Source organism: Choristoneura fumiferana, chromosome 30 (genome assembly GCF_025370935.1).
Source record: "Choristoneura fumiferana chromosome 30, NRCan_CFum_1, whole genome shotgun sequence".
NCBI classification, from domain to species: domain Eukaryota; kingdom Metazoa; phylum Arthropoda; class Insecta; order Lepidoptera; family Tortricidae; genus Choristoneura; species Choristoneura fumiferana.
Window position 1 is genome coordinate 9,617,846 of NC_133501.1, and position 26,050 is coordinate 9,643,895.

General features: G+C 38.4%; 2 protein-coding genes across 3 annotated transcripts; both read left to right on the plus strand.

Moving 5' to 3' along the window:
* Positions 1-1,051: 1,051 nt before the first annotated feature.
* Positions 1,052-5,307, plus strand: LOC141444519 (cholesterol 7-desaturase nvd-like). Its single transcript, XM_074110066.1, has 5 exons — positions 1,052-1,075; positions 1,202-1,307; positions 1,827-1,948; positions 3,269-3,439; positions 4,084-5,307. The coding sequence occupies exons 1-5, from the start codon at positions 1,052-1,054 to the stop codon at positions 4,246-4,248; spliced, it is 588 nt and encodes a 195-aa protein (XP_073966167.1). The 3' UTR covers positions 4,249-5,307.
* A 2,096-nt stretch (positions 5,308-7,403) lies between these two features.
* Positions 7,404-25,751, plus strand: LOC141444867 (cholesterol 7-desaturase nvd-like). 2 transcript variants are annotated; one of them, XM_074110585.1, is made up of 9 exons: positions 7,404-7,539; positions 9,784-10,038; positions 12,559-12,742; positions 13,555-13,740; positions 15,603-15,784; positions 16,615-16,720; positions 17,882-18,003; positions 21,902-22,072; positions 24,109-25,751. In XM_074110585.1, the coding sequence occupies exons 2-9, from the start codon at positions 9,790-9,792 to the stop codon at positions 24,271-24,273; spliced, it is 1,365 nt and encodes a 454-aa protein (XP_073966686.1). In that variant the 5' UTR covers positions 7,404-7,539; positions 9,784-9,789; the 3' UTR covers positions 24,274-25,751. The 2 variants fall into 2 exon arrangements, with proteins under 2 accessions (XP_073966686.1, XP_073966687.1); XM_074110586.1 differs by having other exon boundaries at positions 7,412-7,473.
* Positions 25,752-26,050: the final 299 nt, after the last annotated feature.

The window sequence follows — 26,050 nt, forward strand, 5'->3', positions numbered from 1 at the left end:
GCCGTTAGTTTGGATAGGGTCTCAGTTAATGGTGAGTGCGGCCTGTTAGTTAGTGGTGGAGTCTCAGTTTAAAGTGAGTGCCTGTTAGTTTGTGATGGGTATCAGTTAATGATGGTGCCTGTTAATTTGTGGTGGGGTCTCAGTTAAAAGTGAGTGCCCGTTAGTTTGTGATAGGGTCTCAGTTAATGGTGAGTGCCAATTAATTTGTGGTAGGGTCTCAGATAATAGTGAGTGCCTGTTAGTTTGTGATAGGGTCTTGGTTAATGGTGGAGTGCCTGTTAGTTTCACATAATGACGAGTGAATGATACTTGTGTTAGTGTTTGCCAGCATTCATTTCAAGGTATAAAATTGACTCCCATCTCTGTATGTCAAATTGCGTCTTTTTTTATAAATATCATGGGACACTTGACACCAATTGACCTAGTCCCAAACTAAGCAAAGCTTGTACTATGGATACTAGGCAACGGATAAACATATATATAAATACATACTTTAATTAAATACATATTATTCATACAAATATCTGCCCCGGCCGGGAATCGAACCCGGGACCTCAAAGCTTCGTAGTCAGGTTCTCTAACCACTTAGCCATCCGGTCGTCTTTGCAATGTTCCTGCTTTAGTATCCAAATTGCCGTCACATTCTATAGCCAATTTCATCCTCTTTGTGGTCGGATTTACTTCAAATTTAACATTGATAATGTTGACAACAACAACAATTGACGAAACAATCTGTGAACATAAGCACAGTCGACAATAGAACCTTTATTGAAGTCTGTTAAAATAGTTATTTGTGTCACAAGGGAGCAAAATGGTATATTTACGGCGAGGCGGTATATTGAATCCAGAATGTAGCGAAGGATCTAAATTAGAATCCTGAGCGTAATGAGGGATTCAAGTGTTAACGCCCAAGATGAAAATAATTTCGCTCCCGAGTGGCTCATACAACTTTTCACAAGCATTAAAAAACTTGAGAAAAATAAATTCTAATTATTATTAAAGAACAACCAGCATAGAAATGGCGTGGCTTTACCATTATCAACTTTAAAAAATGGCGTTTGCAATAAAACCCTTAGTCGAGCCTTGAACATAAAAGTTGCACTTTGCTCCCTCTCGTCAGGGAGGAAAAAGTTACTTTTCTGAAGGAGAGGTGTAAATAAATTTTCATTGGAAAAAAACTAATGTCTTTAATTCTTCGCAGGATATTCCCGAAAATGGAGCAGACGTAGCCCATTTGAACCCGGTGCACTCTACCTCTCTTCTCACCAGTTTGGGGAACAAGTACCCTTTCCTGCTGAACTTTGTTGGTAATTTGATTATCTGCTATCCTTGGCTTGGGACGCACAAACTACAATACAATACAATATCTTTTTATTGAAAACCCACTAATACATGCTTAGTAAGCAGTAAGAACACCCACTATTTATTTAATTTTCGGGATTTCGTTATAACTTAACTTAATTTTTTTCGAGAATAAAACTTTCTACGATTGTTTCCTACTAAATAATGTAATTGTAGTCTATTTGTTTGTTGGTTTGTTACCTTTTTTCGTCTAAACCGCTGAACTGATTTAGATGAAATTCGATACACAGAAAGTTTGAGTCTCGGGGAAGACATCTATAGTTTTATCCCGATAGTTGAATTACATTAAAATAACAGCCAAAAATAAATTTACAAATGGTCAAATTAGAATTAAATGTAAATATACCAAATGTACAGTTATATTAAATGTTATTATATCTGGCGAGCCGTACCCAATGGCAAACGGTCGGTCGTATAGATCACTTCCTGTGTCTCACTAGCATTTGACTAGTTTTTTTTTTTAGGTCAACACACGTGGGCAGCTGAGTGGCTCAGGGGCGAGGGCCATACAGCCAGGATGAACTTAACACATCGTTACAAATTTGGCAAGCTCAGTGTCTTTCAGATAAACATCGTAGCTGACCAGGTTTGTATAATAACTCTGCTATCGAAATTATTCTCGACGTTTTTGGGGTCAATTTAACGGATAGCTTTTCGCCTAGTATCCCTCTTGATTAGTAACAGCGCCATCTGTACTTTAAAGTTGTAACTAAATATGCTACCCAGAAACCTTCTCGTTGGTAACAACAGCGCCACACGTGCTTTAAAGTTGTAACAATAGACACATCAAAAAGCGTTGGTATACTCATTATGCCTAAACAAGTTTGATGCTTTACTCAGTATTAATTCTATATCAAAACTGTCTAGGGATAATAGACTATGGCGAACGAAAGCTGTCCACGAGAAACCGCGGCAAATTAAAAAAAAAATGAGGCTGACAACATTGTCTTGCTGTACACTGATTAAACGATGTTGATACTTAGAAATCATTTAAATTTTCCAGATATTAAATTATACTTGGGACTCTTCAAGCTCCATCAAAATGCATGTAGTAATGTGTGAAAGTTGATGATGCACTTTAGGAGTCCCTTGGTAAATTTTATGACCTTTGTTTGTACCCATTTACGTGCATTCCAGACGCATCAATTTTTGGACCGTTTTGACCAGATTGGCATATCTTCTAACATTTTAATTCTAACATAATCATATAACACTTTGCATTTTGAGGATGGTAGGAGATTGAATTAAACAAAAATTAATTAATTTATTTCATACAGACAAAGTATCAAAATTATCTAAGCTGGGCTAGAAGTAGAACATATTATGACAGTCTCAAAAATTATACCAGGGCCCAATTGCATAACAAATTACAAGCCGCGGTGGCCGAGTGGTTTGACCTATGGCCTCTCAAGCAGAGGATCGTGGGTTCAAACCCCGGCTCGCACCTCTGAGTTTTTCGGAATTCATGTGCGAAATTACATTTGAAATTTACCACGAGCTTTACGGTGAAGGAAAACATCGTGAGGAAACCTGCACAAACCTGCGAAGCAATTCAATGGTGTGTGTGAAGTTCCCAATCCGCACTGGGCCCGCGTGGGAACTACTGCCCAAGCTCTCTCATTCTGAGAGGAGGCCTGTGCCCAGCAGTGGGACGTATATAGGCTGGATTTTGTATTGAAATTCACTAATACTATTTGCTTGTAATTTGTTATGCAATTGGGCCCAGATTAAAGTTTCTTAAAAAATGCGTGGACAGCTTTTGCTGGCTAGAATCTAAATATCCCTAGGCACTTTTGCTGGTTAGGTATATCGGGTTCTTAACATAACGGGAGCACGGCGCCCCCTTTCCATTATATTTGGGAGGGAGGAGGGTTAATATCTGCTGTCATAGTGTTTTCTGTTCCAGAATGGTCCCGGCCACGTGCGTCTGCGTCTTGAAACTGGCTTCGGGCCGGTGCTGATCTCCCAATCAGTGACGCCCATCGGCGTTCTGCAACAGAGAGTGGTGCACAGGATATACTCACCGTGGTACAACGCTGTAATTGCGGCAGCTTTTGTGCCTGGAGAGAGCTATATGGTGCGTAGGTTTTGGAAGAAATAAAGATAAAAAATATTTTATGTACGCTCCAAAGTCATCGACAAAGGGAAGTTTTTTTTTGTTTTATGAACATGAAACGTTATGTCACTAGTGAGAGAGTTCGCTGTCAGATTACAATAAGTATTTATAAAGGACGCTGGCGGTAGGGATAATAATACACTTAATCCTAATCCTATCCTACTAATATTATAAATGTGAAGTTTGTGAGTGAGTGAGTATGTTTGTTACTTCTTCACGCTGAAACGGACGGATTTAGATGTAATTTGGCAAAAAGTTAGTTTATAGCTTGAATTAAAACATAGACTACTTTTTATCCCGATATTCCCACGGGATGGGGATAAAATCTCTTAATAACAACCGCTAGGCTTAGAGTCATGAAATTTAGTATGTAGGTAGCTGGACATCTGAAATAACACATAGGATACTTTTTATATCGATATTCCAACGGGATAGGGATAAAATCTCGAAACAACAACCGCTGGGCTTAGAATCGCGAAATTTGACCATGATTGTTTTTAATGTAACGTCAAAGAAAACGATTAAGTTTCGGGACTTCCCACGGGAATTTTAAAAATCCTTTTGCATTCTTGCAGATTATTATGAAACATTTATTTTTTTTTCAGTTCGAACGGGACATGGCTATATGGAACAGTAAACGGTACACGAGCTCACCTGCTTATGTAAAGACGGACAAAAGCATTCGTGCTTTTCGAGCTTGGTACTCTCAGTTCTACAGTGAAAAAAGTGTATCTTTCAAAGACGCCACTCAGAACCCTCTCGATTGGTAACAGCGCCATCTGTTATTTAAAGTCGTAACTTAATACGTTACCCATAATTCTTCTCATTAGTAAGCGACACCTGTGCTTTAAAGTAACAAAGTTTAAAGAGTCATTTTTAAGTTTATCGAAAGTAACGATTCAAAATAAAATATTTTTCTGATTATACAAAAAAATAATATGTTCGCCTATAATTGGGGTCCATACGAAACAAATATAGGTAATCAGTTTTTTTTAATGCAATAATGATGTGTGTTGGGGTACCGAATAAATGAATAAAAAAAAAAAAGAGGTCCAGAGCTGTAAAGAAATCTATTCATTACCAAAATTTTAGTTGCATTTAATGTTTTTTATATGCAACCCAAACGATATTAATAGTAGATACATACCTATGTCTAATTTTATATGAACTGTATTTGCATTTATTTTTGTACAAACAAAGTGATTTATTTAATTTAGGCACGATGATGTTCCACTATTATATACTAGATGGCGTTACTGTATTATAAGTTTTTAATTTCGACGTTAGATGTTACTTTAGGTCCAAGCTACCTAATTTCGAGTGTGAATATTCCTCATACATATAGTGATATCTTGAATAGTGTAAACTGTGGCAGAGGTATTTAAATGTCAAAATATCACAAAATCCACTTGACACCCCATACTTCAGTCCACTGGTGACCACGGCCATCGGCCATGGTCGAAGTAAATATTACTCGTGTGTTTTAGCGTGATAAGTCCTGTTTATGGTATTTTGAATATGAGTAAAAATCACGAAAGCTTAAAACTTTATAGGTATTTATTATATTAACGTAGGTACAAAGTAATTTTAGATGATATTTAATGTAATTTAGGCTTAATTTACTCTTTATGTTAATAGATGAGTGTGATATAGTATCAATCAATATAGATTTAGAAACCCATTGTTTTGTTCTGTTCCTGTAGTTTTTATATAGTTAGAAGTGTGTAGTAGGTATATATTTATAGCGGTCAGATGGTCACCGATGGTGCTGGCTGAAAATCAACTGAATGAACTATCGCCTGCGGTATTCCCGGACCGATATGACCTTCAAGTTTCAAGAAAGAGCGTACTCCTACCTTAAAGGCCGGCAACGCACTTGTGACTCTTCTGGTGTTGCAGGTGTCCATGGGCGACGGTAATCGCTTACCATCAGGCGATCCGCCTGCTCGTTTGCCCCCTATACCATAAAAAAACAGCGCTGGGGCGTTCTTAACGTCTCAGCATTATGCTGACCCAGTGTCCGATTCACAGCCGCAATGACACTATCTTACTGCCTATCTATACTGTGGTATTGAATAATATTGTTCTCTTGTGTATGGTTTATATCAATCCAATTTATATACGAGTAAAGTGTAAACAAACCGATTTTATCAAAATTCTTGTAAACACTCAGTGAATCGAATCAATAACACATTCATCTATAATTCGTGTCTTTTATATAACTAGACGTATACTTAATCACTTTTTCACCAAAATTCACTTGATTTCAATATTTAATTTTCATTTGAAAAATCTTCGTCAAAATCTGACGTTATTTCTTGAATGAAAAATGGGTATAATATAATCTGTAGTAGCATAGACTAGCGTAGAGATGATGGAAAATTTTACATTTTAAAAATCGATTAATGCTCGATGTAAAGCGATATTTACTTACTTACCTTAAAATTAAAAATAGTTAAGTACCTACTAATTTTGTTATTGAATAAACAGTTTTTGTAATTTAATCAAGTGTAAATAATAAAATAGACAAAATACTTTTATCTGTTCAATTAATAAATTAATCGATTAACTGAACAGATTAATTATTTTGTTTTAAGGTTCTAGTTTTTCACATCACTAAATGTCTATGGTCGGGTAAATGGCGTCTTTGTTTACACTTTTCATAAATTGAATTGATGTAAACCATTGTGTTGTCTATTGTTGTGTTGTGAATAAATGCATATCTCTCTTTCTTTGTTTTTATTATCAGTTCCTCGTATCTGTATTGACGTAAAAGATCTAACATATACGAAATCTACATATTTCGGTTCGTCTTTGACGTCTCTAAAAACTGGTCGAGGGTTTTCATTTGAAACTAATTAACACAAAAGTTATGGCCAGAAAACCAGTTTTTTGGCCTAAAATTGTTCAACTTTGATGCCAAATATCTCGAAGACAATGAACTTTGAAGTAACTATGGGATACTATATTGCTTAAAGCCGTTGTTGTTAATATAATAAGCTGCAAAAAACATTAGAAAACTAAGGAATTCAGATCGAAGGTCATTGGGGCATGGGATCCCCTTAACCTAAGCTCTTTGCCACCTTTTGCCTTTTGCAAAGTTAATCGAAGCAATTTCTTCTTCTTTTCAGCCGGTTAGGGTTTTCATTTTTGTATTGTTCCAGTATATTTTTGTTAGAACATTTTTTATTGCATTGTAATTTAACTACAGGTATCCGTTTGGGATATTGCTGTCTTTATCGCTCGTGACATAAGCGCTCGCAGCCGTCCCCCCCATGCCTTCCGCAACGACGTCCGTAATTTATATCGAGATAGCTGTAGGCTTTTCAAGATTCGGGCGGTTGAATTTTGAGTTTCGTTATCCTCATATTATAAGAAAAGTATAGCACAGAAATCAATGATATTTTACAATCAAGATATTCATTATATTTTCTATGCCTATGGTTTTTTTCGATTTTTGTAAAAATGCTTTATTAGTATGTAAAAGTTGCAATCAAAGTTGACATCTTTTTTTTGTTGACTTTTGAGCTCCTGTAATTCTGATATTACACATTTATATGAAAATCTGAAAAACCACAGGCATAGATAATTACGTCTAGTCCATACTTACAAAGTTTCATCTATTTCTGTTGCCTAGTTTTCAAATGAGACCGGGACTACGATTGTATGGAGAATGGAACGAAGAGGTCTCTTAAATAAATTCAAATTCTCGCACCGATCAGCTTCCCGCATATCTCTGGTGGAAGCAGTACGTCCCACATCCTCGCTACGCACCCACCGCTCAACTTCCTCGCACATCTGTGGTGGGAACAGTCACAACGCTCCACATATTTGCACCGCTCAGCTCCCTCGCACATCTCGGGTGGATAGACAGCCTAAAATCTAAACAAAGATTATAAGAAGGGGGGAGGGCGATAACAACATTTATTAGTTAAGTTCTAAGATTTCTTAGCATAAGCTTCGACGGTGCCTTGTTAACAACATTTCAGATTTTTGTAAGTAGTCGGAGTCCTGTAATCTTTTACGATAATACGATTCAACAATTCCAATAAAATTACAGAGTGAGTATTCTTAAATTTAATATTAAGTTACTAATTACATTAGTGGTTTAACTAACTAATATTTTCAGATATAAGTAAAAATTTTCTAAGGATTTCGTATTGTGTAACGAATCTTCCAAATTTAGGTATATTTTATACCTTAGGCTGCTATTTACTCTTAAACTTCTAATAATTCTCAAGCAATCTTATCCGCTATAATTTTCCTTGTAAATTTGATATATTTACTACCATTCTGATTTTTTTCAAATTTTTCCACCCAACAGTTTAGATTTTAGAGGGGGGACGCTCGATTTCAATGAAAATTTTCACTTTAAAAGTTGAATATTTCGCAAACAGATCACTGAATAGAAAAATTGTCTTAGAAACCCCCCAATGCTTTTAAAAGACCCATCCAACGATTACCCACAACATAGGGTTAGTCGATAAAAAAAATCACCCACTTTACGTCTATGGGAGGTACCCTAAAAAAATTTACTAACTATTTTATTCTTCTTCTATTTTACTTTTTTTTATTGTACCACTGTCGGCGTGACTGATATGTATATTCGTGTCAAATTACAGCTTTCTAGTACTAACGGTCTCTGAGCTTACCCGCGGACAGACAGACAGACAGACGGACAGACATGGCGAAGCTATAAGGGTTCCTAGTTGACTACGGAACCCTAAAAAGATATTTAAACGATAAGGCCACCTATTGCTTACCTTGGAAAATCTCTACACCTATATACCAGTGTTTTCTGTATCTTACTGTATTGTATTGTATATCTATATCCATACTAATATTATAAATGCGAAAGTGTGTGTGTTTGTATGTTTGTCCGTCTTTCACGTCGAAACGGAACGACGAATCGACGTGATTTTTGACATAGAGATAGTTTATGGGCCAGAGAGTGACATAGGCAACTTTTTATCCCGGAAAAATGCAGAGTACCCGAGGGAACAGCGCGAAGCCGCGGCCAAAAGCTAGTACACAATAAAACTAAATAGATAGACACACAGGTACGTATAAATAAACTAACAACAATGTTTATTACTGGTCTAAGAGCCGGTGAAGTTCGACCTTCACCTATCTGATAACCAGATGAGACATATTTTTTTCTACAAAATATTAGTTATTTACAAACACGTCTATGATTGCCTATCGAAAAGTGTTCATGGCTATTTTTAATCCCCGATGCAAAAAGGGATGTTATAAGTTTGACCGTTATGTGTGTCTGCCACAGCACCGTAGCTCTTAAACGGGTAAACCAATTTGAATGCGGTTGTTTTTATTTGAACGCAGGGTTTCTAGCATTGGTTCTTAGCGGTCGGCCGGCCGTGTTTGCAATATTGAACTTTGTGATTTACTCTGACCTACTGTGAATTGCACCACCTGCTACTTAAAATGTAATCCTTAGGCACTTGTCCCACCGCCGACGATGAGCGAGAAGCGAGTAGAGCGAGTAACTAGAAACGAGTGGGCGAGCAGCGAGAAGCGATCGTGTAGTTTTGTCGCTCGGCTGTAAGCGAGTGTTTGCGTGCGACGGGCGATTACTCGCTCCACTCGACTCGCTCGTGCGGGGCGGCCGCCAAGCTGACATCGCTGAGCGAGTATCTATAGCTCAGCGAGTTTTATAGCTCTTGTCGCTGCGACAAAAGATGTAAGAGCGAGTTCTCGCCGACAGTGTGAACAGCCAGCGATCAACTATTAATATATGTGTCTCTTTTACTCACACAGGATCTTATATCTTTTGTTCGTTTCTTGAGCGAGAAAATAGTCGATAGCCAATCGTTTCCTCGCTGGTGGTGAGACAAGTGCCTTACTTCTGTCTATATTGTAAAGGTTGCCTGGAAGAGATCGCTCTGAAGCGATAAGGTCGCCTATTGCTTATAGTACCATTATGCATTAAAAACGGTGTTAAAGAATGACATTTTTCACCACTTATTCTTTGTATACTATAAATAAATAATTACTTTGCTCACCCGCGATCCTATGATAACAACGTCAATTCTATGCGACCAATATGTACTCAAGCGGCTCCTCCACAAACCCTTTGTTGCTCTGATGATGAGCTCTTGTGGAGTTCGAAACGATTATTCTGATTATAATGATAGTTGGGTTTGTGTGATATGTGTTCTGTCAGTGTGGAGGCGAAGGAGCTGCATGATTTATTTGTTGCATAGACGTAGCTATCGTAAGGCCGCGGGTGAGCAAAGTAATTGTTTTTAGTTCATTAATATTATTATTATTTTTCTTTGTTTTAGGCGACCATGCTTAGCGTGGATGGCCAGTGTTCAACGTCAGAAGCATTACCCGCCAAAATGAAGTCCCCCGCCATTTCCAACTGTCAAATCGATAATGACGTATTGCTTTTTTATTTCAAACTGGCTTTGGCTGCGTTGCGAACAGCCCTAGAGTGCATCTACGCCCATAAATTGGGTCTAATGTTATCTGTGATATTAGTTTTGTTTGTTTATGTAATTTATAAATCTTACTGGAGTCCCATTTTATATTTGAAGGTAAGAATTTGTTTTAAGCTTGTTTAGGACACCAAAAAGTTTTGTTTACATAAGTACCTACATACATGCTTACATCTCCTCCAAGTGCAGAGCAAAGGCCTGTTTATCTGGTTTTTCTATGCATCTATGTTTCAGTTTGTATAAATTTTCGACATGGGCTTTACGGGATGACCGTAAAAGTAACAAAAATTTGGAATTGAAATAAAAAATACAAAAAGATTCCAAAAAAAACAATCTTAATTATTTGTAGTTTTTAACCCCCGTCGCAAAAAGAGTGTATGTTATAATGAATGAAATGAATGAAAAAGTATTTATTTGACATTATTTTTTACATAGTTTTTTTGCACATAGCCCTGCAAAACTGTTTACACAGTTTGTCTGCAGGATGCAGTCTCTATAAAAATATAAAATAATGTAATGTATAATTTATTCTTACATAAAACTATTATAATTATTGTTACAACTATGTCATGGAAGAGTTTCTGCTAAATACTTTTAAAGGGTCTTTTTAAATTTATTTTTATCAGTTCCTAGGCGGATGTTATCAGGTAAGCTCATGATTGTAAACTCATAATTGTACAAGGTTAGTTAACATTGTTTTTAAATAAAGTACTTTAGATCCGGTAAGCTGTTAAACAAATACGGTAGTCTTTTGTTTAATGTTCTATCACCGAAGTAGTTGGTCACTCGGGGCACTTCATATTTACCTGAGGACACCGACCTAGTATTATGACTATGGTTGATCAATACTAAACTACGCTCTAGATTGCTATGATTATTTATGGCTACTAGGTATTTATGTTTTAGTCGAACAGGAAGTATTTTAAGGATTTTAAATAAGTGTATGTTATAAGTTTGACCGTTACGTGTGTCTGTCTGTCTATGTGTCTGTATGTGGCACCGTAGCTCTTAAACGGATTTAAACCGATAGAATGCGATTTTTTATTTTTAATCAGGGTTTCTAGCGATGGTTCTTAGATATGTTTAATCAAAATCGGTTTAGCCGTTTTTGAGATATTTAACTTTGAAGTGACAAAGTCGGGGGTTTTCCAACATTTTGTCGGTTAGGTTATATAATAAATAATAAAATAAATATCACGGGACAACTCACACCAATGAGGGCTATCGCGTATGAATTCGCCGCTAGAGGCGCTAGTGTAGCGTGAGGTCTCCGAAATGTCAAATCTCATAGTTTTTGGGTGAGCTACGCGGGTTTATTTATAATTAGAATAAATTTGTGAATGTTTTGCAATATCTGAAATTAATTATAGCAAATATGCGTTCCGGGCCAATGAATGTCTGTGTTTTGAGACAGTTTTGTCTTTCGGAAACCTTTGTCCTCCCTTTTTTCCGAACAAAACGGGGACTATGCAACACTTTGGCATGCTCGATATTTTTATGGCACGGTTTTAAATATGATTTTAATCTAAACTTTGTTTTCACGCCCGTAATAACAGACTTTGAAAGCCATAAGTACTTAAAAACCTCACGCGACAGTGCGCCATCTAGTGAGACAAAAAACGATAGCCCTCATTGACCTAGTCCCAAAGTAAACGGAGTATTCATACAGATTTTAAAAAAATTTAACCACTAGCCATTCCTTCAGTTTGTTTTTGAACTTACATACTACTATCAAGCAACTTAATTTAAGTTGAATTACTCCGCAGGTTTGCGCAGGTTTCCTTACGATGTATTTCACTGTAAAGTTTTGTGGTAAATTTCAAATGCAAGTTCGCACATGAATTTCAAAAACTCAGAATTGCGAGCTCGGGTTTGAACCCACGATCTTCCGCTTGAGAGGCCGTAGATCAAACCACTAGGCTACGCAAAAAGAGGGCTGTAAGTTTGACACCAATGTCTGTGGCATCGTAGCTTTGGAATGGATAGACCGATTTCACTGCAGTTTTTTACGTGAAAGCGAGTTTCTTTGTGGTCGTTCTTAACGATTTGCCTAGTGACGTTTAGGCAGATCATGAAATTCCTAGGCATATCATGAAACGCCGCCATATCGGTTCTGTGGTTACAATTCATACTAACCACTCCTCGCTTCGCTCGTCGTACCTATATTTTTATTTTTTTCTACATATCTCGATGTGCCCGGTATAAGGCTAGGAATATCGACGAATGCGTTGCTCTAATCGATCTGCCGTATTATTTCTCAGGCACATCGTGATATGCCTGGCCAACTTTTAGACATATCAAGAAATGGCGCCATTTCATGATTTGCCTAGGAATTTCGTGATCTGGCGGATTTTACGATCGGCCGCTGACATGTATTATGCCCGGTTCACATTCCAGTGAAATCGTGCCAGTAGCGATACATTGCAGGGTCACAATCCAAACGAGTTACACAAGATCGATCGAGCACCGCGGTGTCATGCTACTGGAACAGCTTTACTGGAATAATGTGAACCGGGCATTATAGACAACTGGGAGGAGAAGACCTAGGCTGAGCCGGACTCTCACCAGCTAATAAACCCGACGGCACAAATCAGCACAAACGAGGTTTTCTTTTTTCAGGAGCTCCCTGACGTGGGCTTTAATCATATACCGAAAGGGGCGAACAGGGACATGAAGGTAGCTCGGGCGTTGCAGACGCGTCAGGTGGGAACCAAACTACCCCCGCCCTACCCTAACGGCTGGTTCGCACTTGCTGAAAGCAGGGACTTGAAAATAGGGGGGGTCGTCAGTGTTGATGCCCTAGGTAAGTTAAGTACATAACAAAAGGTACTAGATAACCTGGAAACTGTAACAGACCGTCTACCGTGTCAACAAAAATGTGCCTACGAAAATGATCTATCTACTCGTATATATTATTATTATTCTTATTACTATATATTTTTTTTATTCATTTATTTCGATTGATATGATTAATTTTTAGTCTTTAAATTTGTTAAACCTTTTATTGGAATAAATGATGATTATTACCTATTATTATCACACAATGCCTGTATAATATAAAACAAAATAAAGGTAACTAAAACTACATACGAACTAAAATTATAAATAAAAAAGTTGCCCAAAATCACTGCCAGGTGGTAAGGTGCCCAGAAGGCTGGCAGCATTACCACGCTGTATGGCAATGCTTACTCTTTGTGCTATGAAAAGGCCAGCCCTCTGGTCACCCGAAGCCGTAATCAATTTGGACGACAATGATTTAAAAATATTAAAAGCACTCAAACCCCAAGGACCCATGGTTTCTACCCCAAACGGCTCAAAAATGTAGGCACTACTGATTTATTTATTTATTTACTATATTATATATATAAATAAAAATTAATCGTGAAATGTATTGCTAAGCGCAAAACTCGGGAATGGCTGGACCGATTTCACTAATTCTTTTTTCTAGCGTTCGTTATTGTCAGGAGAAAGTTTTTATGGAAGAACATTTAGAAAAGTACAACGCGGGCAAATCCGCGGGCACAAGCTAGTACGGAATAAAAGCTTGAATATCTAACTACATCATTAAACGTATAAGTATACTGACTGATTTTGCTAAAGAAAAATCTCATCCAGGTCATAATTTCGCTGTATACCGCGGTGAAGATGGCGTCGCGCGCTGCGTAGACGCATACTGCCCCCACTTGGGGGCCAACATGGGAGTGGGGGGGACTGTGAGGGGGAGCTGCATAGAATGCCCCTTCCATAAGTGGACATTCAACGCTGAAGGGACGTGTGTCAGCATCCCTGACTTGGATAGCCGTGAGTATTTTAAATGAAAATGAAAATGAAAAGATTTATTCGGGACACACACATATAAATAATAGATACAGAACAAACACATACTAATAATAAAGTGAAATAAAATAAAATGCGATTACAAAATACAAAAATGATTAAAAAAGAAAAAAATATGTATACCTATATATATGCGCCCGAAATGGTCCCGCCTCAGCATAAAATGCGGACTCCTTTGGTGGAGCCAGCGCTGGTCTTCCGGCGAGACCATTTTAGACGGTCACCGTGTCGTGTCGCGCAACACAGCCCTACGCGTTACGATGAACGCAGCCGTTGTGCCCGAGTCGGGCAGCGCCGTCTGGCGGCGAACAACCGACTCAAATATACAACTACTAACCAACCAAAGAGAATAATACCACTTCAACCAATCATGCAAGGCCATGTGCACAACCAACATGGCTGCCTGCCCTGAGTTATTCGATTTTACAATTAGGGGCTGTTTCACCATCCATTGATTAGTGTTAACAGACGGTTAAATATGATGCGGTCTCTATTTGTTTTGTTTTAAAGTAAAAAGTAAAAAAAGTAAAATAATCTTTATTGCCAAAAAAAAACCTAGCTCAGTACAACTCACAAAAAATAAAAAATAAAACATACAATAAAATTTTGAATAAAAACGAATTATTAAAAACTAAAAACACTAAGAATTTTAGGCAATGGGTCCCAATCTCATCGTATGCTAGGCATGCCCAGCGCTGGTTTTCAGATTGATCCCTAGAAGAGGACCAGGGGTCCAGGGGAGGGGGAGGGAGGGTTTTCTCTATTTATGCATGGTGAAACAGCCCCTTAGTAAGTATACTACTTTTTACCTACGATGCAAAACATCATGTAATACAAATCACATCACATTGTCTACATAGGTATACGAGTCAAAATGCTGACTATTTCGAACTCTCTACAAGTTTATCCTCGGAAATTTTGTTAGAGTTGAAACCGTGTGAAATATGTCAATGTATTTGGATGTAGAGAACGGGTTTGGTTGTAGACCTCTGCAAAATAATGCCTGAATATCCAATAAATGGGTACCTAGTTCTATCTGCGTTATAACTGCTATCACTATAGTGTGTGTAGATATAGTTTAGATATAGTTAGTGTTTAGTATTGTAACTAAGGGACCCCATACATCCCTGTATTTCTTTTATTATTATTTTTTGTATTTTTTTTTCTTTAATTTTATAATATAGTTCTAAAGTATTTTATTTGTAATTATATTTTTATGAAAAAATGACTTTCTGCCAAGTTTCTTGCGGCGCATTCTTCTTGGCAATGATGGTCTTTCCGAAAGCGCTGGTAGTTTAAAAAAATGACGTGTATAAGTGCCCATTGCGGCCTATTTACTGAATAAATCATTTGAATTTTGAATTTTGTCTCATTTAATGTGGAAAAGAGCACGTCTTAAGAATTCTATAAAATAAAACAGTGTGCCTGTACAATTTCAATTTGTTAAAATTTTATGTTATAAGTTTTATGTTATTTTATGTTATGAATTTTTCCTATGCTTACATATCTCAGGTTGCTTATTTCTACTACGCTACTTATGCAGAAAGAGTGTGACGTCTCTCGATGAGAGCGGAACATAGATGTCGCTAGTGCTGCTGCATAAGTAGCGTAGTAGAAATAAGCAACCTGAGATATGTATGCATAGGAAAAATTCGTGTCTAGATTCCTGTCCAGCTGTGGTGTAGGGGTTATAGCACGCAGCACGGATTGCTGAGGACCTGGGTTCGATTCCCAGCGCTGGTCTCTTTTTCTGGTTTTTCTGTGCATCCATGTCTCAGTTCGTATTTTCGATAGGCAACTTTTTGTCAAAAGTCTTTTCCATATAGCTCCCAAAGGCATATCAATCAAGACCTGGCCAACGGCGGAGGGCGACGGTGCTGTCTGGGTCTGGTATGATGCTGAGGGCCGCAGCCCGCTGTGGAGCGTCCTGAGCCCTGAGGAGCAGGAGGAGATGCAGGGCTGGGGATACCGGGGGAGGAACGAGTTTGTTGTATCTACTCATATTATGGTAAGTACCGTTCAATTTAGTTTTTAGGGCTCCGTAGTCAACTATGTCTGGCCGTCTCTGTCTGTCCCGGCTAAGCTCAGAGACCGTTAGTACTAGAAAATTGTAATTTGGCATGAATATACATACATATCAGATACGCGGACAAAGTGGTAAAATAAAATAATTTTAGTGTACATCCCATGGACGTAAAGTGGGGTGATTTTTATTTTACTTTAAAAAGTAGCACTTGCAGTGTTATGCTTCTCAGGTGCGGAGATTATCTGACGGTTAAATGTGATGCCGTCTCTGTTTGTTTTGTTCGAATAGACGGAGACGGCATCACTTTTATCCGTCGAATACAATTAATCAATGGGTGGTGAAACAGCCCGTAAAGAGATCAATATTTCTTAACTCCGAAATGTCAAATCTCATAGTTTTTGGGTGAGCTACGCGGGTTTATTTATTTATAATTAGAATAATTTTGTGAATATTTTTCAATATCTGAAATTAATTATGGCAAATATGCGTTCCGGGGCAATGAATGTCTGTGTTTTGAGACAGTTTTGCCTTTCAGAAACCTTTGTCCTCCCTTTTTTCCGAACAAAACGGGGACTATGCAACACTGTGGCATACTCGATATTTTTATGGTACGGTTTTAAGATGTATTAAATATGATTTTAATCTAAACTTTATTTTCACGCCCGTAATAAAAGACTTTGAAAGCAATACTTAAAAACCTCACGCAACAGTGCGCCATCTAGTGAGACAAAAAACGATAGCCCTCATTACGATGCCGCTAGATTAGAGATCCGTAGGCACGTAGTTTTGTAAGATTTTGCTTATTTTCGCAGGATATTCCCGAAAATGGTGCAGACATAGCCCACTTGAGCCCGGTGCACTCGACCTCTGTCTTCACCAGTGTGGCAAACAAGCACCCTTACCTTCTCAACTTCGTTGGTAATTTTTTTTCTGTTACAAGCCTAGGGTAGGCTGGGTATTTTTCCTGCCAGATTTAAATTCATTACTTTTTTATGTCAAATAGCTGGCAAACGAGCATGAGGGTCACTTGATGGTAAGTGATCACCGCCGCCCTTGGATACCTACAGCATTATTAGTAGTGCGGGTACGTTTCCGGCCTAAAAAGTTTTTATTTTCAGAGCAACCGGGTTCGATTCCCGAGCTGAGTACAGGTTTTTTTTAAATGCATGAATGCAGTTTTTCTTGTTATTAAAATCGATGTCATGGTTCCTAAGAAGAAATTTTCGTATGTCATATAGTTTCAGACTTTCACATACTGACCGATATAAATGGGCCATCCTGTATATATAGTGCTTTTCTCCAATAACGCGTGGAAGTAAAGCAAAATTGTTAAAATATTAAATTAAATGCACGTTTTTAAAATTTAATGTATTTGCCCTTATAGGTACTTCCTCGCGATACCTACTTGTATGTTTCTTTAAAGTACATGACACGACTCATAATGCCATTATATTAAAAATAATAATTTAATTAAAAATTAAATTGTATTATATCAATTAAAAACATAAATTTAAATGCAATGAAGCTTTTTATAGCTAAATTACAGTTTAAAGTGGTACAGTCAAGGAATTTAATTAATGGGCCATCTTGGAACCTTTTCAAAGGAAAAGTCATTACGACTTTTCTTGTTAATTAATGCGATGTCACTATGACGTTTACTGAGAAATGGTTCCATGGTGGCCAATGAATTAAACTCCTTGACCGTACTGAACGCTTTTTCGGCAATTTACTTTTATTAGTACCCTTTTTTCCGTATTTCAATTGTGCTTGAACTCGAAATATAAAAAAAAGAGTGAAACTGTGTGAGACATGTTTTTACTTGTCGTAGTGCATTTAAAAAGAAAAAAAAAGCTATACAGTAATGGAATTTCATAGCATTTTCCCGTCGTGTGCCACAAACGGACTTTTGTATAAAACCGAATTCAGCAGAAATTACGCGACCAACCTATTACATACACAAACCGAACTATCACCACCACCACACTACGCTGACGCGGTTCCGACTCAACCAGGGTTCATCTTCAGAGCAACACAACCGTTCACCATTATACCAGATGTAGATATTTATTTTTCTTTCAGGCCACCATTCCTGGGAAGCTGAGTGGACGAGGCGCGAAGAGCACAGAGCTAGGATGACATTGACACACTATTACAAATTTGGGAAGCTGAGTATCTTTCGTCTTAATGCGATTGCTGACCAGGTATTTATGTCAACAAAATCGCGATGACTCGTGTATTTACAGTCAAATACATGGTCCTTGGCCAATACGTCAGTTCATTAATTGGTTCTGGCCTTAGAGTCCGCCTAAAGCGGCAATTACACTGCGTCGTTCACCTAATGCGGTCGCCGAACGACTGTCGCCTTTACATTAGACATGGGTAATCTCAACTCCTCGAAGTGATCTGACTCACTAGATCCAGCTCCGGTGTCGGTACCGAATCCGCTTATTGAATCCGACTCCTTTATTGACTCCGGTTCTTTCGAGCGATTATTAATTTATCTATGGCCGATCCGGCCCGGCTCGGTTCGGTCGGTACCAAAGTCAAGGTACTGAACTGAAGTACCGATTCGTTTCGTCCTTTTGATGTTGAAAAATTCTAAATTGTGTATTTTTTAAAGAACTATGAGCTACTTTAACTGCGTGCCTAGTGATTCGAAACAATATTATGATTGACTTGACTATTTTGATTGATTGACCTATTTTTCGCTGCAATTTTTGCTTAATATTTCGTGAAATTAAGCGTAGCCCGCTCCGGTCATATTATATTGTGTTTTAATTATATCTCATTTCTTTCCAATATAACCGAGCGAGTAGTCCGAGTACCGACGTAGGTACCGGCTCACTCAGCGCCCGACCAAACGTAATAAGATCCGATCCGATCCGATCCGAGAGTGAAAGCGGAGCGAGTGAGTGTGTCGGCGATCACGAGCCGCTCGATCCGGCCGAACTTGGTCGGAGTTAAGGTAACGGCGCCTATTACCGGGGGTATCGAAATCGACGGCCATCACCGCGGCAATTTAAAATACGCATTTTATAATCAAACCGATAGATTTGTTAAAAAATATATTTTACAAGATAAAAGCTTATTTAGTCGACTCACGGATCTATTAGCGCTAGTGTATGTGAATGAATCAAAGATCTCGCAATTCGTGATTTTCCGAAATGGCACCGACGGAAGAGGATTTGCCATACTAACGCGTGACACCACATACAAGCAGACTCGAATCTTATTTAGTGTTCTACAAAATATTTATGGCTATTGAACTAATGTTATGGTTTTTAAGTGGCTTTTTATAGTTTTTTGTACGAGTTCTGAATACTTTTTGTATATTTTTTGGCCCGGAAATACGATTAAAATGGAAAATAAAATACAGCGGCGATAGGCGCTATTTTTAACTGTTGATTGTAATACTGTGGTATATCACGGTAATAGTTAAAGTGGTAGTTTTGGTTCTTCAAGCTTTATTTTTGGTATAAATTATCGTTTATATAATTTGTTACAGTTATTCCAATCTTGATCTATTCACGCTTTTAAAAAAACTATTTCCGTGGTATGAAAAGTATTAACAAACTCTTAATTTTTAGCAAAAACTTCAATACTGAATTTGTAGTTTCTATAGAAACCGTTATTTTGCCAAGTTGTTTAAATATTGCGATGAAATTTTATATCTACTTACCAGTTATGTAATTTTGGTTATATGCCAAGGATGTAATAAGTATATTTGATTTGTAATTCAAACACAACTCTATCCTATAGTTTTTATAGGTCGGAATTAGATTTTACAACACTCCAAATTAAGCCATTTAACGAGGGTATGATCGCATAACCCTCGGTAATAGATTGTTTGGGAAGCTATTACCGACCCATTCAATTGTCTTTGGGTCGGTAATAGGTTCTTAAAGAAGTCCCTATTACCGAGTGACATTTTATTTTTCTGTTAAAATAATTCACATTTAGGGTACCGTAAGTGCAGATTTTTTTGATAAAGTTGTGACTTTTACTCAGCATGCATACATCAAACTATTACTGGTGGCATAAGCATAATAAAATACAATAGGCTGTATACACTATTCGAATCATACTTTAGTTTTTTATTATATTTTCTCAAAAAATATTTGGTGTACAATATATTATACAGAACCAAAGCCATTACCTTTTTTTAATCCCTCGGTATTAAGTTCCAAAACATGTGTCTGGTTCCTTTTACCGATGGTAGAAAATTGCCGTTTTTTTATACCCTCGGTAATAGAAGCTCAATTCGCGGTAATGGAATCACAGCCTGTCCATTACCACGGTAATAGAAGATTTGGGTATTTTGATTTCAATAATTATTTTATCAAATACTAATAACTAAAATGAGCCCAAAAAGTTAAGACACTGAAAGTTCAATAAACGCTCTTAAATAAAAAAAATATTCTCGTTTGTTAAGGAGCTTTGATACCCTTAATTTATGGGACTCATTTGAAAACTTCCTTAAGTACCACGGTAATAGGCGCCGTTACCTTAGTAACTCCGGAGTCGATAAGATTTGAAGGGAGCCATTAAGGGATTCGGATCCGCTTGAGGAACTGACTCTTTTGAATCTTCAGATCCGGATTTACCCATCTCTACTTTACATTAGTCTGTATTTCAGTATTTCAGTATTTCAGTATTTATTTATTGCAACACCTTTTACAAAAAATTATAAAAAATGATGCCCTGTTGGGGCGCAGCAGCTGTCCGTCTACTGCGGCGGCCATATTAAGGCGGTGGCAGCTGTCGCTTGCCGAATGCGGCCGACTACCGTGTTCTTTACACTTTTGCGTTCGCCGCATGCAGCATGCGGCGAACGACTCTGTGTAATTGGCGCTCTATGAAAGCTGAACCCAGCTATTATTTGAGTGGCAACATTATTCAAATGTCATGGACAAACAGACACTTCAGACATACTTGTGTAGTTTATTAACCTGTCCTCTCCCAGAGGCACAAATTTGTGCCCAAAATCCTTCGATCCTGTTATCCTGGGAGATGACAGATTAATACGGGCTTTTGTATAATGATATGAAAAAGTACCTACGCGTTTCTTCTCCCCAGTGTCAGTGCAGTGATTTTAGTAGTAAAATTAACAAAAAAAAAAAAACGTTTAGGTAATCCTACTTTTGTCGGTAATACCATCAAGTTTTTTGAATTTGCCGCGGTTTTGGAGGTTCAGTTTTCAACATACTCTACTATAACAATTAACCACATTAAGGGGCTGTTTCACCAGTCATGGATACATTTTATTTGACAAATAAATGTGATGTCGTCTCCGTCTATTCGGACAAAACAAACAGAGTTTTGCAGGTGGTAAATCCGCCCGGATTGCTACCACCATCTTGCTCGCTAATCCTGCCGTGAAGCAGCAGTGCTTGCACTGTTGTTTCGTCGTGGAGAGTAAGACAGCCGGTGAAATTACTGGCACTTGAGGTATCCATCTTAAGGCTCTAGGTTGGCAACGCATCTGCACTACCACTTGCTCTTTTGCCATCCAGTCGAATAAAAAAAAACCGGCCAAGAGCGATATTACTGGCTACGGAACCCTATTTTGGGCGTGTCCGACACGCTCTTGGCCGGTTTTTTTTAATTTGCCGCGGTTTGTCGTGGACCGCTTTTGCACTAATACTATAGCTGTCCGCCGCTAAGAAGTCAATCCTGACACCTGTCATCCTGGTAGGTACTAAATAAGTACTACATACGTCAATGTTTTTGACTTCAACTTCAACTTTTTTGTTAAGTGGCAATCGGTCGCTTTTGGGATGTTTTTGTTTTTTGACGCATTCAGTATGGAAGTGACACGTGTCAGAGTGGCTACTACGAAACTCTCAAATCGAAGAATCGAAGTTCGTTTCGCACCGTCCCTTTCACTCGCGTATTAAATGGCGTAAGCGTCAGCGGGACGGCAACATACGAAGTTCGAGTGTTGCACTTATTATAGGGCCAGGATTGACTTCTTAACGGCGGACTACTTAAACACTTATGCAATATGTCTAAGTGAAAAACTTAAGTAAATGACCTGTTGTATGTATTTTAGCTACTAAGCACGTGTAAACCAAGCTTAAACCAAGTGCTTTGTCCCAGAACGGTCCCGGGCACGTGCGCCTGCGGTTCCAGACGAGGTTCGGTCCGGTGCTGTTCTCGCTGTCGGTGACGCCCATCGGCGTGCTGCGGCAGAAAGTCGTGCACAGGGTGTTCTCGCCCTGGTACAACGCAGTCATGGCGGCTTCTTTTATACCCATGGAGAGTTATATGGTGCGTTAATTTAGAATATACATAAGTTTTACTTAATACTTTTATCTATCATCATCTCAGTCGTAGGACGTCCACTGTTGGACATGCTTCCCCCATAGACCTCCAGTTGTCAAAGTCAAACTCAAAATATCTTATCAATTTAGGTTGAATTTAGGCTATAAAAGAAGAAGCCGTGGTGGCCTAGTGGTTTGACCTATCGCCTCTCAAGCAGAGGGTCGTGGGTTCGAACCCCGGCTCGCACCTCTGAGTTTTTCGAAATTCATGTGCGGAATTACATTTGAAATTTACCACGAGCTTTGCGGTGAAGGAAAACATCGTGAGGAAACCTGCACAAACCTGCGACGCGATTCAATGGTGCGTGCGAAGTTCCCAATCCGCACTGGGCCCGCGTGGGAACTATGGCCCAAGCCCTCTTGATCTGAGAGGAGGCCTGTGCCCAGCAGTGGGACGTATATAGGCTGGGATGATATGGCTATAACAATGTCAAATAAAAATCTACCACTGGTTCGGAAAAACCTCTACTGAGAAGAATCCGGCAAGAAACTCAACGAGGTATATTTTTTTAAACAGATTTACAATATTATTAAATGATATGTATACATCACAAGTATTTAACACAACTTTATTTTTAACACAGTAGGTTCGCTATTTGAAGGGATCGCTAATGCGGATCGGAATTATTTCCAAATATCCCTGTCCATGATATAATCATTAACTTTATAATACGCCTTTGATATTAATGTCTTCTTGACAATAGATCTGAATTTTGTATCCGTTTCATTTATAATATTTTTTGGAATTTTATTATAAAAACGTATGCAATTTCCCAGAAACGACTTTTTGGTTTTAGCCAGTCTGTAAGATGGAACTTTAAGCTTCCCTGTGTTTCTAGTAGCCTTTGGCTTATCGACGTTAGTGGGAAAATCACTTGTTCTTCCTTACATACATGATTATTTCAAAAACATAAAGCGACGGCAGGGTTGCTTCGGTCGGTTGAACTATATGTGGCGATAACATGGTTCAAGCCGTTATCCTACTTCCTACTTATATCATAAGGGCCGGCCCACTTAGCGTCTTTCGAGCGTCGTCGTCTAGTGAAACGCCCGCGCAGCGCTGACGTAAGGCACTTGTCTCACCGCCAGCGAGGAAACGATTGGCTATCGACTATTTTCTCGCTCAAGAAACGAACAAAAGATATAAGATCCTGTGTGAGTAAAAGAGACACATATATTAATAGTTGATCGCTGGCTGTTCACACTGTCGGCGAGAACTCGCTCTTACATCTTTTGTCGCAGCGACAAGAGCTATAAAACTCGCTGAGCTATAGATACTCGCTCAGCGATGTCAGCTTGGCGGCCGCCCCGCACGAGCGAGTCGAGTGGAGCGAGTAATCGCCAGTCGCACGCGAACACTCGCTTACAGCCGAGCGACAAAACTACACTCGCTTCTCGCTGCTCGCCCACTCGTTTCTAGTTACTCGCTCTACTCGCTTCTCGCTCATCGTCGGCGGTGGGACAAGTGCTTAACGTTCACGCCAGCGTCTCGATCGCACGCGCAGCGTCGACGCGGCGTCAATATGGGCGCTGCGCTGGCGCTGGCTCGACGGATTTGGATGAAATTTGGTATGTAGATAGCTGGACATCTGGAATAACATATAGGCTACTTTTTATCCCGATATTCCCACGGGATAGGATTAAAATCTCGAAATAACAACCGTTGGGCTAAATTTGGCATAGTGGCCTTTAATGCAGTGTCAATGAAAACCACGGTGTAATTTTCGGGAATTCCCACGGGAATTTTGTAAAATCCCGGAATTTCAATTCAACTGATGTATTTAATGATTTACGCAAAGCCGCGGGTTCACTCTAGTAAGTATATTCATATATCTAAGGATATTATTACCTACCTTGTACCGTAATAGGTACAGAGTGTAATAATAATAAAAACCCTGTACATTCACTGGGGTATAAAGACCGTTATAGAAATATATTTAGTACGGGATGGCAAAGGACGTTATATATATTTTTTGTTTTCAGTTCGAACGAGACATTACTATGTGGAACAATAAACGATACATAAGTTCGCCTATATATGTGAAAACTGATAAAAGCATTCGTGCCTTCCGGGCTTGGTACTCTCAGTTCTACAGTGAAAAAAGTGTGTCTTTTAAAGACGCCACTCAGAACCCTCTCGATTGGTAACAGCGCCATCTGTATTTTAAATTCGTTACTGTTGTCTGACAAGTGAGTTTTGACACGAACGATATAAACCTCGCTTTGACAAACAAATAGACCAAGAGACACATATCATCATGTCGTAAAATCGCTCGCTCGAAGAACATAACCATTAGGGGAGAAAAGTCCTCGAGTGGCAACCACGAACCGGAAGATGATTGGCAGCCCTCCCACTAGGACTGACGACAACGTGAGAGTTGCAGGAAACCGATGGTTGCAAGTGGCGAGTTGTCGTTCATTGTGGCGTCCTAAGGGGGAGGTCTTTCTTCAGCAGTGGACGTCTTCCGACTGATGATACCTAATGGTGGAAAACTAGCCAAGTGAAGTCCCGAGTAGCTTTAAGACTGTATATTACCAGACTATTAAATGGCAAACATATTATGATAGTATCAAGTAACAAGAAACTGATATAAATTCAGGGAGCTCCAAAGCATACTCTTCGCTAGTCATACCGTATTTTTTGTCCAAACCATCGTTTGTCATCATATTTATTTATTTATTTCACAATAAAGTATCTATCTAATACCTTTAAGCAAGCAATTCTTGTATATATATGGCTCCAACAATTTCGATGAAATTTGGTATATGTATGTTTTCGGGGATGAAAAATCGATGTAGCTTGGTCTTATCTCTGGGAAACGCTAGGTACCGAGTTTTAGCCCAGGCGGAGCTCGGTCACCCAGATATTATTTATAACAATTCTGAACAATCATTGGATTCAGAGAAAAAAAGAGTTATGACAAACGATCATTCTGGCAAACATTACATTCGGACTTTTAATAAGTAAGGCCGTAGAGTTGTCTTTTCTTTTGTCATAAGATTAAAAAGTAACGAACAAACAATAAAGTAACAATGAAAAGATACGAATGTATAAGTTCAATTGCATCATAAAACGAAATTTAGTGTTACCTACCGTAAGCGTACTCATAATCGTAGGTAGTTTATGCGACTGTTACATAGTGCGTAATTTAACCCTTAGATGCATATTATGGTATCAAAAATTATACCATAGGTTTTTTCATTTTATCAAAAAAAACTAATTGTTTTAATTGTTTTTTTTTATAAGACTGACTGTATCTACCTTATTCTGTTTTGCAAGCAGAATACAATTTTAACTACAATTTGCTTGGAGTATCAAAAATGATACCATAGTGTTAAAAAATAAAATGTAACAAACTTTTATCCTGATTTTTTTCAATATTTTTCTCATTATTAAAATGGTGTATTCTATCTATAATTTTTCGTATTTTCGACGGAAAATATTAAATCATGCAGGTAAGGGTTAATCATGTACAGATACACACACTGCTTTATCTTCACACATATTTGAAACAAAACAAAGTGCAGCAAGACAAACAGAACATCAAAAAAATTATACGCGTCAACTTGAAAACCTCCTTTTTTTGGTCGCTAAAAAATGGCAGTAAATGAAGCATGTCACGCAACCCTAGTTTTTTTTATTCCAATCAGAACCCTCTCGATTGGTAACAGCGCCATCTGTATTTTAAAGTCGTTACTGTTGTCTGACAAGTGAGTTTTGACACGAACGATATAAACCTCGCTTTGACAAACAAATAGACCGAGAGCCTGCGGCAGCCAGACCTTCGTTGTAGTAAGGCTGTTTTATAGGGTTCCGTATTCTACTAATAACCTTATAGTTTCGCCATGTCTGTCTGTCTGTCCGTCCGCGGCTTTGCTCAGGGACTATCAATGCTAGAAAGCTGTAATTTTGCACGAATATATA

What these genes read in the sequence shown, in the direction of transcription:
- LOC141444867 (XM_074110585.1), top strand. Translation starts at nt 9,790, where the DNA reads ATGCTTAGCGTGGATGGCCAGTGTTCAACGTCAGAAGCATTACCCGCC. An exon ending in CGTCAGTGTTGATGCCCTAG is followed by an intron (nt 12,743 to 13,554) that starts GTAAGTTAAGTA and finishes AATCTCATCCAG; the next exon opens with GTCATAATTTCGCTGTATAC. An exon ending in TTGTATCTACTCATATTATG is followed by an intron (nt 15,785 to 16,614) that starts GTAAGTACCGTT and finishes TTATTTTCGCAG; the next exon opens with GATATTCCCGAAAATGGTGC.
- LOC141444519 (XM_074110066.1), top strand. Translation starts at nt 1,052, where the DNA reads ATGGCGTTTGCAATAAAACCCTTA. An exon ending in TTTCCTGCTGAACTTTGTTG is followed by an intron (nt 1,308 to 1,826) that starts GTAATTTGATTA and finishes TTTTTTTTTTAG; the next exon opens with GTCAACACACGTGGGCAGCT. An exon ending in TAAACATCGTAGCTGACCAG is followed by an intron (nt 1,949 to 3,268) that starts GTTTGTATAATA and finishes TTTCTGTTCCAG; the next exon opens with AATGGTCCCGGCCACGTGCG.